The sequence below is a fragment of the Ranitomeya variabilis genome, chromosome 3, assembly GCF_051348905.1.
Source record: "Ranitomeya variabilis isolate aRanVar5 chromosome 3, aRanVar5.hap1, whole genome shotgun sequence".
NCBI lineage: Eukaryota > Metazoa > Chordata > Amphibia > Anura > Dendrobatidae > Ranitomeya > Ranitomeya variabilis.
The window spans coordinates 406,674,962-406,693,900 of NC_135234.1; the positions used below are offsets into that span (position 1 = coordinate 406,674,962).

Genomic DNA, 18,939 nt, shown 5'->3' on the forward strand with positions numbered 1-18,939 from the left:
ATATATCATGACCTATTGGAAGTAATGTATACAATTGTGTATATAATTTTCAGACAGAATCGAACAAATAAACTACAGGGTGGGCCATTGGATACACCTAAATAAAATGGGAATGTTTGGTGATATCAATTTCCTGTTTGTGGAACATTAGTATATGGGAGGGGGAAAACTTTTCAAGGTGGGTGGTGACCATGGTGGCCATTTTGAAGTCGACCATTTTGGATCCAACTTTATTTTTTCAATGGGAAGAGGGTCATGTGACACATCAAACTTATTGAGAATTTCACAAGAAAAACAATGGTGTGCTTCGTTTTAACGTAAATTTATTCTTTCATGAGTTATTTACAAGTTTATGACTACTTATAAAATGTGTTCAAAGTGCTGCCGATTGTGTTGGATTGTTAATGCAGCCCTCTTCTCCCACTCTTGACACACTGATTGCAACACCGCAGAAGAAATACTAGCACAGGCTTCCAGTATCCATTGTTTAAAATGCTGCATATCATATTTTCACAGCATACACAATTGCATTCAGATGACCCCAAAGATAAAAGTCTAAGGGGTCAGATCGGGAGACCTTGGTGGCCATTCAACTGGCCCACGATGACCAATCCACTTTCCAGGAAACTGTTCATGTAGGAATGCTTGGACCTGACACCCATCATGTGGTGGTGCACACCATTCCCATTGAAAAAAATAAAATTGGATCCAAAATGGCTGACTTCAAACAAGCCGCCATGGTCACCACCCATCTTAAAAAGGTTTCCTCCTCCCATATACTAATGTGCCACAAACAGGAAGTTGATATCACCAACCATTCCCATTTTATTTAGGTGTATCCACATAAATGGCCCAACCTGTAGGTAATATTAGCTCAATTACATATATGGAGGGACAAGCGTAAGAATGAATATATTCATATGCTCCTCCATTGCTGCAGAGGCTAGGGTCTCTACTTACAACAGCGGAGAGCACACAATTCAGGCCAGCAGTGGTCTAAATTGTTAACCATGTAGGAGCACTGCCCTCCACTTGTATCAGAAAGCAAAACGGCAGGGGAGCAGTGCATGCCTAAAAAGATGAGACATTCCTTTGAAATGTACTAATTCACAGTCTGGAAGACTTGTCCATGGACTCTGCATGGCTTTGTAGCTAATCCCCATTCAAGTGAAAGAGGCTTTCTCTCTCCAGCAGCAATATCGCACATAATCTATAAACAAGAACAGCATTGTTTTGTTTGTTTTTTTAGTTTTTCTTCACCATATTATGGAGTTGTCATGACAAAATATATATATATATATATATATATATATATATATATATATATATATATATATATATATATATATATATATATATATATATATATATATATATATATATATATATATAATACAAGATGCAATATAGTGGCAGAAAAAAAACTAATGATATACGTTGGTTGTTAGACTTTTGCTTAAAAGACTATCCACTGCTCTTTCCTTGCAGCTCTTCATACTAAATGTAGCTATTTATGTGTCAAGGTCAGAATAATCCCTGTATATTATATAGCGGCTGCAGAAGGAGAAGGAGGATAGAAGGAGCACAGGTAAATGTTATAGCTTTCTCTGGGTGGTTTGCCTAATGCTTTTTCTGAGCAGCATGTAGAAAGAACCTCAGATTAAAGGATATCATACACAGACTAATGTTGACCAAACCTGCCGAATTCATCAAGTGGTTAAGCTGACAGTCTAATGTAAATGGGGAACCAGGACAACTGATCATTGGGGTAGATGACGATCAGACATATTCAATTTTGGACTGCCGATCACTTTGTTCTCTCGGAGATAAAAAAAAGAAAAAAAAAAGAGGGCTTCTTTGTATGGGAGAGCCATCCGAGATGGCTGTCAGCCAAATGATCAGCCGAAGTTTTGTTCCGCTGATAGCCATTTCATGTGTATGACATATAAAATTTTACAAATGGATGTCTCCTCCCATTAGCAGATTAACCCTTTATAAACAGCTACAGTGGGAAAAAAAAGTATTTAGTCAACCACCAATTGTGCAAGTTCTCCCACTTAAAAAGATGAGAGAGGCCTGTAATTGACATCATAGGTAGACCACAACTATGAGAGTCAAAATGAGAAAACAAGTCCAGAAAATCACCTTGTCTGATTTGGCAAGATTTATTTTGTAAATTATGGTGGAAAATAAGTATTTGTTCATTAACAAAAGTTAATCTCAATAATTTGTTATATATCCTTTGTTGGCAATGACACAGGTCAAACGTTTTCTGTTAGTCTTCACAAGGCTGGCACACACTCTTGGTGATATGTTGGTCCATTCCTCCATGCAGATCCCCTCTAGAGCAGTGATGTTTTAGGCCTGCCGCTGGGCAACACGGACTTTCAACTCTCTCCCAAGGTATTCTATGGGGTTGAGATCTGGAGACTGGCTAGGCCACTCCAGGACCCTCATATGCTTCTTACGAATCCACTCCTTTGTTGCCCTGGTTGTGTGCTTGGGATCATTATCATGCTGAAAGACCCATCCACATTTAATTTTCAATGCCCTTGCTGATGGAAGGAGGTTTGCACTCAAAATCTCATGGCCCCATTCATTCTATCATGTACACGGATCAGTCGTCCGGGTCACTTTGCAGAGAAACAACCCCAAAGCATGATGCTGCCTCCCCCTTGCTTCACAGTAGGTATACTTTGAATGCAACTCAGCATTCTGTCTCCTCCAAACATGACAAGTTTTGTTTCAACCAAACAGTTCTACTTTGGTTTCATTAGAAAATATGACATTCTCCCAATACTCTTCTGGATAATCCAAAAGCTTTCTAGCAAACTTCAGATGGACCCAGACATGTACTGGTTTAAGCAGGGGGACACGTCTGGCACTGCAGGATCTGAGTCCATGACTGCCATGCTCGGACTGGCCCAAAGGGTAACAGGGGAAACCCCCGGTGGGCCCCTGTGTAGATCTGGGCCCCCAACCCCACTGTATGAGCAGTACTTGGCATAATTCACTTGATTCACTCTGTACAGAAAAAAGCAGCATCTCATCATTCATTAACCACACTACCCAGCTTATTATTATATAAAGATATAGGTAAATTTGTGAATGAAGGGAGTATAATATTTGCATGCAGTTGAAAAATGTGCCCCCCAAAGTCAATGTTATGGGTGGGCCCTTGTCACCCCAGTCTGACACTGCTGGCAGCATAGTGTGTTACTGATGGTAGCCTTTGTTATGGTGGTCCCAGCTCTATGCAGGTCATTCACTAGGTCCCCCCATGTGTTTCTGGAATTTTTGCTCACTGTTCTTGTGATCATTTTGACCCCATGGGGTGAGATCTTCCGTGAAGCCCCAGATTGAGGGAGATTATCAGTGCTCTTGTATGTCTTCCATTTTCTTATTATTGCTCCCACAGTTGATTTCGTCACACCAAGCTGCTTGCCTATCGCAGATTCAGTCTTCCCAGCCTGATGCAGGGCTACAATTTTGTTTCTAGTGTCCTTCGACAGCTCTTTGGCCTTCACCATAGTGGAGTTTGGAGTGTGACTGTTTGAGGTTTTGGACAGGTGTTTTTTTTTTATACTGATAACAAGTTCAAACAGGTGCCATTACTACAGGTAATGAGTGGAGGACAGATGAGAAGTTACAGGTCTGTGAAGGCCAGAAATCTTGCTTGTTTTTAGGTGACCAAATACTTATTTTCCACCATAATTTGCAAAACAAATCTTGCCAAATCAGACAAGGTGATTTTCTCGATTTGTTTTCTTACTTTGACTCTCATAGTTGTTGTCTACCTATGATGTCAATTATGGCATGTGCACACGTTGCGGATTTTGATGCGTTTCCGCAGCGGTTTATTTTGCGCAGCATGTCAATTCATTTTGCGGATACGCAGTAGCGGTTCTCTCTCTCCTCCACTTCTCTCTCTCTCTTCTCCTCCAGAAGCACAAGAGACAAAGTTCACAACAAATCCGCACAGCAAAAACGGACTAGAATTTGCATCTATTATGCAGAAAAAAGCAAGAAATCTGCATCAATTCCACTGGAAAACCGCAAGTGTTTTACCCTGCGTTTTCTGCCAAGAGATATGGATTCTCTGCAGAAAAATCAGCAGGCTAATCCACAAGGTGTGCACATGCCCTTACAGGCTTCTCTCATCTTTTTAAGTGGGAGAACTTGCATAATTGGTGGCTGACTAAATACTTTTTTCCCCACTATATGTCCTGTTCCTTTAGATGGACTGCAGAACACACAGGACATCCTATTACATGCATGATATATAGCAGCAGCCAGCAGCAAGTTAAGTTCAGTCTCCTGGTGGAAGGGAAGGAAAGTTTTTGTCTGATTTGCAATTCACTGATTAAAACCTTCCAACTTTTGAAGAACAAAAAGAGGGACAAATGCATGTAAAAAATTGCAGTCAGTTTTTAAGTGCAGAGTCAAAGCTTTTCTGTACTATAAAACCACATTAAAATGCCCTAAAAACGCATCAAATAAGGGGGAAAATGAGTAAAAAAAAAAAAAGTAAACAGTAATTAGAGAAGATTGTTACTGCGCCGTGTGGTGTGGACACCTGCAGAAAATGCAAAGAAAAAAACAGTAGAAAAATGCAGCACTTATGCTACATGTGAACACGGCCTCAGCTTTTTAATCAATTTCTATGGGTTTAATAGAAAAAAAATCAATCACAGTATTTTCTTACACCCATCTAATCACTATAAATAATCTGATTGCTGTGTTGTGCGATTACGATTACAGGGAGACTAAATATGTCCATGTTACTGGCAATGTTTATTATTTTAAAAAAGTGCAATAAAATGACATTTTTGTAATTGTTTTTCATTATTTTTGTAGTAATTTTATCAAAAGAAAAACATTTTTATTTTATTTTCTCTCTAGAATACAGGGGTATAAAAATACATTGCTATGTACAGATGTATCTCTATGTAGCAGTATAGTCTGCTTGTGGGTTCAAAGCTTTCAATGCAGCTTCGAGTGTACCAAATTCTGCTACCTGCATAATTGCTGGCTGTGGCTCATAGCTTTGGCTGCTGTCTGCAATGATAAATGTTGTGGGTTTGAATCCCAGGGAGACCAGATAACAAGATAAGAAAATAATTAATCAATGTAATTGTGGGCAGAGAGATGCCAGCCCCATCCCCAGAGGAGGAGCTACAGAATGATGAAGAAAAGACCCAGAGAGAATACATTGCATGGAGTAAGTTTTAGATGTCGGGACAAAGCCCTTATGTGTCGGGACAGCGGGACTGACCCTCAAATCAGGACAGTCCCACTAAATCTGGGACAGTTGGGAGCTATGCTGATTCACTGCTCATTGGGCTGCATTTATGAAGTAATTTGCAATGCTTGTGATTTATGGTAAAAATAGGTTAATCAATTTTTCCATTGTACTATAGCCACTTGTTAGGCAAATTAATGAGTCCAAGCTATAAGCCCAAGGCTCCATTTGCCATTCCAGTGCTGTATAGCATCATCCCCCTCTCATATTTGGTACATCTCAGCCTCACATTTTTAGCTCACTATAGAAAAGTGAAAGGAAAGACTTTATCCCTGCGAGAAATCGACTGGTTTGCAATTCATATATATTTGATAATAACCCTGTTAGATAACAATATGGTGCCTCTATCAAAATACTTTTTCTTTAAGCAAAATATAACAATTTGACTTAAGCCAGTTAACAGAACATGTGTTATAAGCATGCTGGGGAGGGAATCAGAACTTACCAAGGAGCTTTAATGGAAAAACACCCTGCTCCAAACAGGTAAGGACTTCACATAGGAGGGGAAAAGGCAAAACAAATTAGATAAAGAAAGCTTATTAACATACATTACTTAAATCATGTTAAGTAGGTGGCTGCTGAAAAACAGCTGAATTATGACACATCTGTACAACATAAACCTTTTAAATAATGACACATTTCTGAAGATGTCTAGTCCTACATACTGTACATGTCAATATGAGAGAGTCCAAATAGTGGAACCATTCTGTCATTGGGAACATGTCTTTTAAGGGAACCTGTCACTTGATTTATGCTGCCATACTGTGAGCCACATGCATCAGAGCCTTGCTGTAAATTTGCAGTCAATTAAGTCTTTCTCTGAAACACTCCTATTTTCAGAGAAAATATAGTATAAAGATCCGGCCTACAGAGATGAGATGAGTCGGGTGCAGCATGTCCCAGCCCCAGTCCATGAGACTACCAAGTCTGTCCCATATATCTACATGGGGAGAGATTTGTCAATTAACTGGAGTGAAAAAGGGGGGAGAAGTCACATCACACTCATCTCTTCTCTCCTGACGGGATCTTTTCAAGATCTTTCCTAAGTTGTCGCATTACAGAGAAACCCACATTTTTCATAATGTGTAAATAGGTTAAGATCTGTGAGCAGGAGACAGATCTCCCATAGAATCTGCCTCCAGAGCTTATTGTAAATTAAAGGGTGCATTAACACCGTGAGACATGTAATGACTGATGGTCCACTCTCCTGATCTAAATCTCTCACATTGGTAAAGCCCCCTTTCATTTACAATAAGCTCTGGAAGCTGATTGTCATGCAAATCATTGTCCGGCCCATAGTTTTTAACTGCTTATTTACATATTAAGAAAAACTCTCTAGATATCTCTGGAATAAGACATAAGATTGCAGATATCAAGGTATAATTTTATTCACCTTTCTATGAACTGAGTGCCCATGTAGACAGCTCAGGATGGTTGATTTTATTGAAAGATTCCCTTAAAACCAAAGTTTTCTGTAAAATGCCAGAGTATTCAGAGTGTCTGCAGTTATGCAACCAGGCTTCGATTCATGCAGCCCACTGTATGGGCAGCAAGAATCAAGTAATAGGTACCATATACATTTTATTGTAGATCTGCAAAATAATGTCCAGATTAATATCCAAGTTGGAGTATTAGGGTAAACCTGTAGAATACATATTGACTACAATTAAGTGACTGGAGATATGCTGAAGTTCCATGCCCACTAATTGTCCAGGAACAGTGCCTTACAGGGAATGACATTTAAGGACTATAGCAATTAACTGGTTTTCTTTACGTATGGTCATTACACATGCAAACTAATTATTATAACTGAATAGCAAATATTCTAATGTCTATACATTGTTAAAAAAAATAAAATAAATAGTATGAATACAGATTTCTCTGCAGTGTTATTGGGGGCGGGGACGGTTGTAATCATTTGTTTAAAAGGAAAAAATCGAATCCTTGGAAGAAGATGACAACTTTATTGTATTTGTTGTATAACAATAATTTATGATGACACTATGTCACATTGAAAATCTGTGTTCTACTGATCTCTCTTTGTAAAAATGTTATTGTGCAATTTTCTTAATAAAAATGATCTAATTAAAAAAAAAGAAATAACTGGTTTTCATTCTCAGGAATGGTGGACTACCAACAATCAGAATATGGTGGTATATCCTAAAAATATCCTAAAAATACAACATCAATTTCTAAACTGGGAACATTTCTGTAGTATTTAAAATGTTTGTGCCAAAATTAGCTACAGAAAAAAAGATATCACTTTCACTGGTATCTGTACTTTTTACTCTCTGTTTCAACATTTTTCAGGGATAAATGTCTACAAGTTTTGACATGTAGTAATTAATGCTGGAACTTCAGTGGCAAATATCATTCAGTGTTGTATACCATTTATTATAAGCCCACATGATCGGATAGTCAGCGGTCAATGTCAACATGTAGAAGAAGCTGCTAAATAATTTATCATGATTGGACAGGAATAAAAAGTTTTAAAACATATTATTTTCCCAATGTACTTATTATATATCTCTTAAATGTACAGCTCCCATGCACTTCTCACCTTCCTGAAAAACCTCAGCCCATCTTACCCAAACACACTGCACAAAAAAACTACAAACACTTCAAAAAACTACTTGCTTTTTATCTTGTTACTCCTACTGATTTCAGGGGACATATCCCCCAACCCCGGTCCCCCATCCCCCAACCTCAACCGCTACCCTATCTCATATCAAAACCATACTAACCTTATTAATATTACTTGCACTCCCTCACCTCTCCCTTTCAATTGTGCCCTTTGGAATCCACGGTCTGTATGTAACAAGCTCCCTTTCCTGCACAACTACTTTCTGAACAACTCTCTCAATCTGTTGGCCCTCACTGAAACCTGGATCCAAGACTCTGACACTGTCTCCCCTGCTGCCATTTCCCATGGTGGCTTACAATTCTCCCATTCCCCAAGACCCACTAACAGACCTGGTGGTGGAGTCGGCATACTCTTGTCCCCCCAATGCACGTTCCAGGTTATACCCCCAGTTGTTTCACTTTCATTCCCTTCTTTTGAGGTCCACACCGTCAGGCTCTTCCGTCCCCTCTCCCTCAGAGTAGCGGTCATATACCGGCCCCCAGGCTCACCTACCCACTTCCTGGACGACTTCTCAGCCTGGCTGCCGCACTTCATGTCCTCAGAATTACCAACCCTTATCCTGGGAGACTTCAACATTCCCATTAACAGCCCCACGTCCACATCTGCATCCCAGCTTCTATCACTAACCACTTCTCTCGGCCTCTCACAGCTCTCAACCTCTGAAACACACAAAGACGGTAACACCCTGGACCTGGTCTTTGTCCGGCTCTGTTCAATTCCCCACCTCGATAACTCACCACTTCCCCTCTCTGACCACAACATTCTCTCCTTCACACTCACAATTCCTCGCCCACCCCAGCACTCTCCTACCTACCACACATTCAGAAATCTACATGCTATTAATCCTCACACACTTTCAGACTCCTTACACTCATCACTGTCCCCAGTCTCCTCTTGTCCCTGTCCTGATCTGGCTGTACATTACTTCAATGACACTCTTAGAAGCACCCTAGACCAAGTATCTCCCCTCACCTTCAGAACCTCCAAACACAGAGTGAAACAGCCCTGGCTCACATCGCAAACCCGATTCCTCCAGCGATGCTCCAGGTGTGCTGAACGCTTATGGAGGAAAACTCGCACCCCAGAAGACTTCTTGCACTTCAAATTTATGTTAAGGACCTATAACTCTGCCCTTCACCTTGCCAAACAGACCTACTTCACCACCCTGATCTCCTCACTATCCAACAACCCCAATAAACTTTTTGACACATTTCACTCCCTCCTCAGGCCAAAAGCACAAGACCCTATCACAGACATTTGTGCTGATGACCTGGCCTCCCACTTTATAGAGAAAATAGATAACATCCGTCAGGAAATCCGCTCCCAGACACCAAGTGCAATGACTCCCATTCCTCCCTGCATCTCCCCTGGCTCACTCTCCACATTCGATCCCATCACAGAAGAAGAAGTCTCCAAGCTCCTCTCCTCTTCTCGTCCGACTACATGCACCACCGACCCCATTCCCTCACACCTCCTCCAGTCTCTCTCTCCAGTCGTCACAACTCACCTAACTGCAATCTTTAATCTCTCCCTCTCCTCTGGGATTTTCCCCTCCTCCTTCAAACACTCTATCATTACTCCATTACTAAAAAAAACCCACCCTTGACCCATCATGTGCAAACAACTACAGACCGGTCTCCAATCTACCCTTCATCTCAAAACTCCTGGAGCGCCTAGTCTACTCCCGCCTTACCCGTTACCTCTCCACTCATTCCCTCCTAGACCCTTCACAGTCCGTGTTCCGCCCCCTACATTCAACAGAAACTGCACTCATCAAGGTGACCAATGACCTTCTGACAGCAAAATGTAACGGTGACCACTCTCTGCTCATTCTCCTCGATCTTTCTGCAGCTTTCGACACTGTTGACCACCCTCTCCTACTCTCTAGGCTCCAGTCACTAGGCATTAAGAACACTGCTCTCTCCTGGTTCTCTTCCTATCTTTCTGAACGCTCCTTCAGTGTTCTGTTCTCCGGCTCCACTTCATCTCCTCTTCCTCTCACTGTCGGGGTACCTCAGGGCTCAGTCCTTGGCCCCCTTCTCTTCTCCCTCTACACGGCCCCAATTGGACAGACCATCAGCAGATTTGGCTTTCAGTACCATCTTTATGCTGATGACACACAACTATACACATCAGCCCCTGACCTTACCCCCGCTGTACTACAGAACGCCACTGACTGTCTGTCTGCAGTCTCTAACATCATGTCCGCTCTCTATCTGAAGCTCAACCTCTCCAAAACTGAACTTCTTCTGCTCCCGCCTTCTACTAACCTCCCTAAATCTGACATTTCCCTCTCCGTGGGTGGCACCATAATAACACCCCGGCAGCAGGCACGCTGTCTGGGTGTCATGTTTGACTCCGATCTCTCCTTCACCTCCCACATACAATCTATTGCCCGCTCGTGCCGCTTACACCTAAAGAACATCTCTAGAATCTGCCCTTTTCTCACCATGGAGACAACAAAAACTCTCACTGTCGCCCTAATCCACTCCCGTCTGGACTACTGTAACTCTCTTTTAATTGGCCTCCCCCTCACGCGACTTTTCCCTCTCCAGTCTATCCTTAATGCAGCAGCCAGGGTCGTCCATCTGGCTAATCGTTACTCGGACGTGTCCGCTCTTCGCCAGTCATTACACTGGCTGCCCATTCATTACAGGATACAATTCAAAGTACTTGTTCTCACCCACAAAGCTCTCCACAGTGCGGCACCCCCTTACATCTCCTCCCTCATTTCTGTCTATCGGCCTAACCGACCTCTGCGCTCTGCAAACGACTTTCGACTAACCTCTGCACTAATCCGTACCTCCCACTCCCGACTCCAAGACTTCTCCCGTGCTGCGCCAATCCTCTGGAATGCTCTACCCCAAGATATTAGGACCATCCACAACTTGCATAGCTTTAGGCGCTCACTCAAAACTCATTTGTTCAGAGCGGCCTATCACGTTCCCTAATCAGTCATTTTATGTTTGTGTGTGTGTAGCCCATTCACTATCTCACCTACCCCCCACCCCCTGAAGATGGCTGGACCATCATTGTAAATACATCATTGTAAATACACACCTGTACTTTGTATCTCCCCACCTCATTGTAGATTGTAAGCTCTCACGAGCAGGGTCGTCTTATTTTGCTTTATTGCTGTATTGTTAACATTGTTACCTATGACTGTTGTGTTTGAAACTGTTAAACTGTAAAGCGCTGCGGAATATGTTGGCGCTATATAAATAAATATTATTATTATTATTATTATTATCTTAAATGACTGGGTCAAACAAGATTTTTTGTGGTGCTTATTCTTTATTGTGTAAGCATATTTTATGGAACTTTCAATTTTCAAATCATCTTGGTCATATCAAATTGTGCTATGACAGCTATATATGTATATATATATATATATATATATATATATATATATATATATATATATATATATATATATATGGCTATCTGTCTGGCACCTTCAACACGAGACCACACACATGGGTAAGCATAACATGCGGCATGACTGCTAGCTAGCTTTGCACTTTATGGGCATTGTGCAATATGGGTGGATATAACAGGGGTATGGCAGAGCAATACTTGTGGGTCATTGGCTATTAAGCCAAGACTACTGCATCTCCCCTACCCCATTAGCGTTGGTATTGTGTTTTGCCCTTTACAATTATTTATTTATCGTACATGCTGTTTCTGTTGGCACCCTTATATATATATTTTGTGTGTGTGTCTCCGTGCAGTTGGTGTCTTTTGGTCATTTACCTACTCCTCATCACCAGTATTATTTGATGGCTTTACTTGTTGTTGTTGTATTTATGTGAATAAAGTTTATATGTTTCATATGAACTTGTTGTTGTCATGAATATCTATGGGGCATTATGCTCTTGTTTGATAATAGGATTCTATGTATGTGGGAGTTTTGCCCCCTTTTTCCCCTGTTGGAGTGCAATGGACACTTCCTGTAGAAGGGACTACCACAATAATCATTACATCAGGAAGGTTGGTTCTTGTAATAAAAAGCTATATAGTTGATAAGTAGTTTAAAATATATTTAAGAAAAAAAAAAAAAACAGTTTCAGGAGATTGGTCTATGAACTGCATTGTCTGCAACTAATATCAAAAACTGCTAGATGAAATGGACTTCTATAAGTCAGAAAATGTTTATGAAAGTAGTCATGTGCGGTCCAACAGTCCTAAAGAGGAAACGTGAGCAGAACTTAAGAAGAAGAGCCCAACAGGAGACATCGAAAACACTCATCTGGAGAACCGCTGACTGACATGGTTCTCCTCCTGAAGCACTATAGACACAGCATTTTCAGAAGGACTATATAGATGGGAACAGAACCATCAACTCTGTTTTTACATATTCTTATTTAAATTAGTACTGTTTGGTGTCAGTTTTACCTTAAATGGGTTATATGTGGTTACACACTAAAGACAAATTCTTAGGATAGGTCATCAATTTGAGATCAGTGGTTGTCCAACACCCGGCTACCACACCGGTCAGCTGACATCTGCTTCAGTAGTGGCAGGATGTAAGCAATATTTTGAGTGGAGCACAGCTCCATACATTGATTAGTGATTGTTGCTAATACAGTTAATAATCTGTTCAAGATAAAGGAGATACTAATATGCAATGAGCATGTAAGGGTACCGTCACACAGTGCAATTTTCATCGCTACGACGGCACGATCCGTGACGTTGCAGCGTCGTATGATTATCGCTCCAGCGTCGTAGACTGCGGTCACACTTTGCAATCACGGCGCTGGAGCGATGCCGAAGTCCCCGGGTAACCAGGGTAAACATCGGGTTACTAAGCGCAGGGCCGCGCTTAGTAACCCGATGTTTACCCTGGTTACCAGCGTCAACGTAAAAAAAACAAACAGTACATACTCACATTCCGGTGTCTGTCCTCCGGCGTTCTGCTTCTCTGCACTGTGTAAGCACAGCGGCCGGAAAGCAGAGCGGTGACGTCACCGCTGTGCTCGCTTTCCGGCCGGCAGGCGCTCACAGTGCAGAGAAGCTGAGACGCCGGAGGACAGACACCGGAATGTGAGTATGTACTGTTTGTTTTTTTTACGTTTACGCTGGTAACCAGGGTAAACATCGGGTTACTAAGTGCGGCCCTGCGCTTAGTTACCCGATGTTTACCCTGGTTACAAGCGAACACATCGCTGGATCGGTGTCACACACAACGATCCAGCGATGTCAGCGGGTGATCAAGCGACGAAAGAAAGTTCCAAACGATCTGCTACGACGTACGATTCTCAGCGTGATGTCTGATCGCAGTAGCGTGTCAGACACAGCGATATCGTGACGATATCGCTAGAACGTCACGAATCGTACCGTCGTAGCGATGAAAATTTCACTGTGTGACAGTACCTTAAGTCACTGACAATCCCTTTATCTCCTGCCTTGAATTATCAAGGTTAAAACTATAGACTCTGAAACAACTTCAGTACATGTGCTCCCTTGAGAACCTGCAATCTGGTAGATCAGTGTTATAGGAACACTTGGATCTCATGGCAACCAATCAGCTCTAATTTTCCCAACATAGGTTAAAAAAATTGAGACGAGACTTATTTGGTTACTGTGAAGCAAAGTATTCTTAAAATAATAATGAGTTATTACCATGTAAAAAGCCAAAATCATAATTAAATATTTCAATATTTTATTTAGATTGGAGTACAGGTAAAGCAAAACCTATGAGGAGTTTATAAAATTATTAGCCTGTTTGTAGACTAGATTGAAAGATGCAAATATGGACAAGGCCTCTAACAGGTCAAACACTTCATATGGCAACTGTAATTTCAACAAACTTTGCATAAATGAATAGTACAACAGACGGTTATAAAAAAAAAAAAAACGCTGTCACACACAACGATCCAGCGATGTCAGCGGGTGATCAAGCGACGAAAGAAAGTTCCAAACGATCTGCTACGACGTACGATTCTCAGCGTGATGTCTGATCGCAGTAGCCTGTCAGACACTGCGATATCGTAACGATATCGCTAGAACGTCACGAATCGTGCCGTCGTAGCGATCAAAATTGCACTGTGTGACAGTACCCTCAGAATTGCTGTATAATTTTCTTGATGCTAATTCTGTCATTGTGCAAACTAATGAATGAAGAGCAGAAACACAGCATACTGATCTCTACGGAAAGGGAAGAGGCTAGGGGCAGGAGAAGTAAGAAACAGATTAGTGCTGAAGCTCATCTAGCAAGAAATATATATATCACTCCAAGCCTGTGTTCACAGCTACACCGCACAGTACTGCTGTATACTGTTTATGTGTGTCCAAAGGTAAAAAGAGCAGGAATCCATCTTTCCATATCTTTTATGTATGGAAAACAACATAGCAGCTAGTATTTTTGCCCAGAATAAATTGAAAATTATGAGATAAAGCCTGTAGAAGAGGAAAACTGGTGAAACGTCGGACATAAGACATAAATTAGTGCAAAATACCACAACATTCACTTAATATGTGAGCTAAGTTGCATTGATACAGCTATGTGCAAAATAATAGCAGTCTAAAGTCACTAATGTGTTTTATAACTGTTTTTGGCAGAAATAATCATACAACAAGGGAACAAAATCATGACAGATGTAGGCGAGTAGTGGGCAAAAACCAGAATCAACAGTCAAGACAAGTACGTTGCTAACTGGGTGTAATTGACTCATTTAATGAAAGGGGGTGTTCTAATTAATAGCAGTGCAAAGTTCAATAAGTGGGGTCATTCATTCTGTGAAGAAGCAAGTGTCAAATATGGCTCTTATTTGAAGGAGGGCAGCACATGTTTTACCAGCCAGTTTTAGCCTTGCTCACAGAGTAAAATGGTTTGTTACAAACATTGTACCGAAGCAGAAAGAACTTTCATCAAGAAGTTGATTGGAGAGAGGAAAACATATAAAGAAGTGCAGAAAAAAATTGGCTGCTCAGTTAAAAAGTTTTCCAATGCTTTTAAATTTCAAACAAAACCCGAAACACGAGGTAAGAAAAGAAATACTACCATGTGCATAGATCATAGAATGGCAAATAAGCATACAATGATCATCTCTACGGAGATCACAGCAAATCTTCAGTTACCTGTGAGCACTGCAGCCATCAGAAGATGCCTACGTGAAGCCAAACTATTTGCAAGAAACACGCGTAACGTACCATTGCTGAAAAAAGACTTGTTGAAAAAGTTACAGTTTGCATCATTTTTACACCCATCAAGGATTTTATCCAGGGATATAGTGAACATTATGAACTCACATGTACTATGCAGAATTTAATAACATTAGGTTGTCATATTGAAAATGTAAATTTTTTTCACAAATTTGCTGCTTTAGCCCCAACTGTTTCGTTTTTGCTAAAGGTAACATGAAAAAGTGGACAATAAATTGTGATACCCACTTTCTTTTGAGCGTGGCAATACCCTACATGTAGTCAAAAAGTTTGAACACATGATAGGGCTCGTATGGAAAGACACAAAATTTAGCATCTGGAATGCAAATTTGGCTAGAATAGACTGAAGACACCATGTCTCATTTCCAGAGCATATGAGGTATTAACACAGCTTTAACCACACAAGTGTCCCATTTCGGAAACTAGACCTAGACTAGAAGAGGAATTCATCTGGGGTGTGCTGAGTTTATTGAATCCATAGGTGCTTCACAGCTTTTTAACATGTTGATGTGAAACTAAAAGTTACCTTTTCTCTGCTAACATTTTGCTTTAGCCTCAAATTTGTAATTTTCACAATAGGAAAAAATGGACCCCATCATGTGTTACGCAATTTCTTCACACACAAAGATACCCCATAAGTGCTCAAATAATGCTGTTTGGGCATATGGCAGGGCTCGGAAAGCCATTTGATTTTTGGAGCGTAAATTTGCCTGGAATAGATTGTGAATGCCATGTTGCAATTGCAGATCTGCTGACATACCAAAACAGCAGAAACCCCACAAGTGACCCCATTTTGGGAACTAGACCCCTCAATTAATTTATGGCCTACACGTGAATCACAAAACTTATAACATTTATATGTGAAAAGAAAAAACTACTTTTTTTTCCACTAAAATACTGTTCTAGCACCAAATTGATAATTTCCACAAGGTAATAGTAGAAAATGAAGCTCATAACATGTTATGCAAATTTTGCTAGCCGTCGCAGTACCTCCTATGTGGTTGTACTGTTTGAGCACACAACAGGGATTGGATGGGAAGGAGCCCTTCTTGGCTTTTAGAACGGAGATTCCGTTTGAATAGATCGTGCGCTCCATTAGCTGAACCCCTGAGGTGCCAGATCAGCAGAAACACCCCCAGGTGACCCCATATTGGAAACTTCACTGTATAAGGATTTAATCTGGGGTGTAGTGATTATTTTGAACCCACAGGTGCATCACAGAATTGTATTACATTGAGACGTGGAAACATAATTTTTGTATTTCCTGTACATTTCACCGTCAAACAAGGGTTAATAGGTGAAACTGGACCCCACAATTTATTGTGCAATTTCTCCCAAACATGGAGATGTCAGTGGAAACTATTGTTAGGCCATATGTCAGGGGTAAGAAGGAAGGAGTGTTATTTGGCTTTTGGAGCAGATTTTGATAGAAAAGTTTGCGGGTGACATTTGTGGAGCCTCTATGGTGCCAGCAGGGGTGGGATTCAAATTTTTAACAACAGGTCCTCGAAGTCGCGGCGGCCGGACTTTTGGCCACGCCCATTTTCAATAACCCCGCCCATACTAATAAGCCACGCCCAATGGCACGATTCATATTTTTGGAAGCAGTTTGTCTCCCTTAATGACAAGAATATGTTGTGACATACGGTATTAAAGTCATTCAAAGAAACAAACGACTAAAGCAAATGTACTGCACAGGACAATTGTCCGTGTACAAGGTGCTTTAGCTGATCAGTCCACAACACCAGGGCCGGCTCCAGGTTTTTGAGGGCCCCAGGCGAAAGAGTCTCAGTGGGTCCCCCTTTAACACATACCACGATTCATGATTGCATATATAACACAGCCCACGTAGTATATAGCAAAGCCACATAGCATATAACTCAGCCATGTAGTATATAACAGTCCACATAGCATATAAGACAGCCACGTAGTATATAACATTGCCCACGTAGTATATAGAACAGCCATGTAGTATAATACAGCACAGCCCATGTAGCATATAACAGCCCATATAGTATATAGCACAGCCACATATTATATAACACAGCCGACGTAGTATATAGAACAGCCATGTAGTAAATAACACAGCCCACGAAGCATATAACAGCCCACGCAGTATATAACAGCCCACACCGTATATAACACACACAGCCCATGCAGTATATAGCACAGCCCACGCAGTATGTAGCACAGACCGCCAGCCATTTAGACAGACAGACAGACAGACAGTCTAGGCCTAGTCAACCAGGCAGGCTGCAATATATACATAATATACAAAATATACAAAAGAGCGTAGAACAAAGCCCAAAAGAGTACGCAGTAAATGAAGTTAATAATGCAATGTCCACGTAAGCGAAAACGGCCGCGGCTGACCTCATAGAAAACTGATAAGATGAAATACACAATTAACATATGGGAGGTGTAGAGCAAAACTGACCTTGATAAGTAGAAAATGGTAGCGAAGGGAGAAGGACGTTTGTCCAGTGAATGGAGACAGAGGCTCCTAGAAGGGGTTAAGAAGGGGGAGGGGTGTGAGACCAAGAAGCAATGCTGCAATTGAAGCCAGCGGGGAGAGGAAAAAACAAACAAACACGCATACCACAAGTTTTCCAAGGTAGCTGGAAGGTACGGGAGGTCCGGGACGGCACGGACAGGGGACAGAGTCCTGAAGGCACTATGAACGAAAGGCATAACGTAAGAGTGCTAGTAATCTAAGAAGGTGCAGGAGGCTGGTCAGAAAACCAAATACCTGTGGGTCCAGCAGGAGAAAAGGCGGTAGTGTGAGGCATCGTTGGTGGCCAGCAGGTAAAATAGCAAACTGGCCGGAAGTGCAGCAGTGTGGGTGAGTGCGCGCGCACATGATGTGAGAATGAGCTTCAAGGAGGCTAGGAACGCAGCAGGCAGTGGAGCTAAGCGCTATACGATTGTGTGGACACAGCCTGGGACCGGGTGCACCGTCCGTGCACCTGACTGCTGCTCCTGCCTCCTGCCCGCTCCTCATTCTGCTTGCCGCTGTGCCTGTGCTGCTGCTGGACGCTGGCTGGACCTGTCCTGGATGGTGGACGCTTGGATGACAGCAGCCGGATCTCTTCTCATCGCCGGCCCGGAAGTGACTCGCATCCATGTTGATGGCGGCACCGGCGGTGACTGGTGAGTATTGCAGGTGCAGCTGTGTGAAAGTCAGTCCCAGCAGCAGGCCCGGCCCGGAAGTGACTCTGGCTGTGTCGTATCCATGGTGACGGACGGTCCCGACTCCCGGCGGAGGGTGAGTATTTTGGCTGCAGCTGCGCACCGTAAATGGGCCCCCCCGTCTCGCCAGGGCCCCGGCACGCCCGGGTACGCCGGGTGCTGACGTCGGCCCTGAGCACAGCAACCCGTCCGGGGGCGGTCCGGAGGCGGTCCGGGGGCGTGGTAACCATTTTCAATTACCGGAACGCTGGCAGATAGAAATTTTAGTAAACGGCTGCCCCGTACCGGGTCGTACCGGCTGAATCCCACCCCTGGGTGCCAGAATAGAAGAACCCCAAAAGTGACCCCATTTGTAGAAACTTGTTCCTCTCAATGAATTAAGCTATGGCTGCAGCGACGATTTTGTAACATCCATGCAATGCTTTATTGTTGAGAATTGTAAATATGCCATTGTCGTGTCATTTATCTGATACTGAGGACCTGTGAGATATCACAGTCATGTGTTCAGTCACATGGGGGAGGAGTCACACGGACTGGGGCTTAAATAGCTGGGCTCCAGAGACAGTCTTTGCTCAGCAGGACTGGAGGGAGGACCTCCAGTAGTTTTTGCCCTGAGGAGGAAAGGCTGAACCTGTGTTGC

The 18,939-nt window shown here is 42.2% G+C and overlaps 1 protein-coding gene across 10 annotated transcripts in view; it reads right to left on the minus strand.

Annotated features, from left to right (window-relative positions):
• BCAS3 (BCAS3 microtubule associated cell migration factor) overlaps window positions 1-18,939 on the minus strand; it is a 1,590,540-nt gene that overhangs the window by 828,478 nt on the left and 743,123 nt on the right. For 5 of the 10 annotated variants that reach the window (XM_077296227.1, XM_077296219.1, XM_077296222.1 and 2 more), the window contains one exon: window positions 5,748-5,792. The exons of the other annotated variants lie outside the window; for them this stretch is intronic. In XM_077296227.1, coding sequence (XP_077152342.1) covers window positions 5,748-5,792 — 45 coding nt within the window. The remainder of the gene's footprint in view (window positions 1-5,747; window positions 5,793-18,939) is intronic. 10 annotated transcript variants of the gene reach the window in all.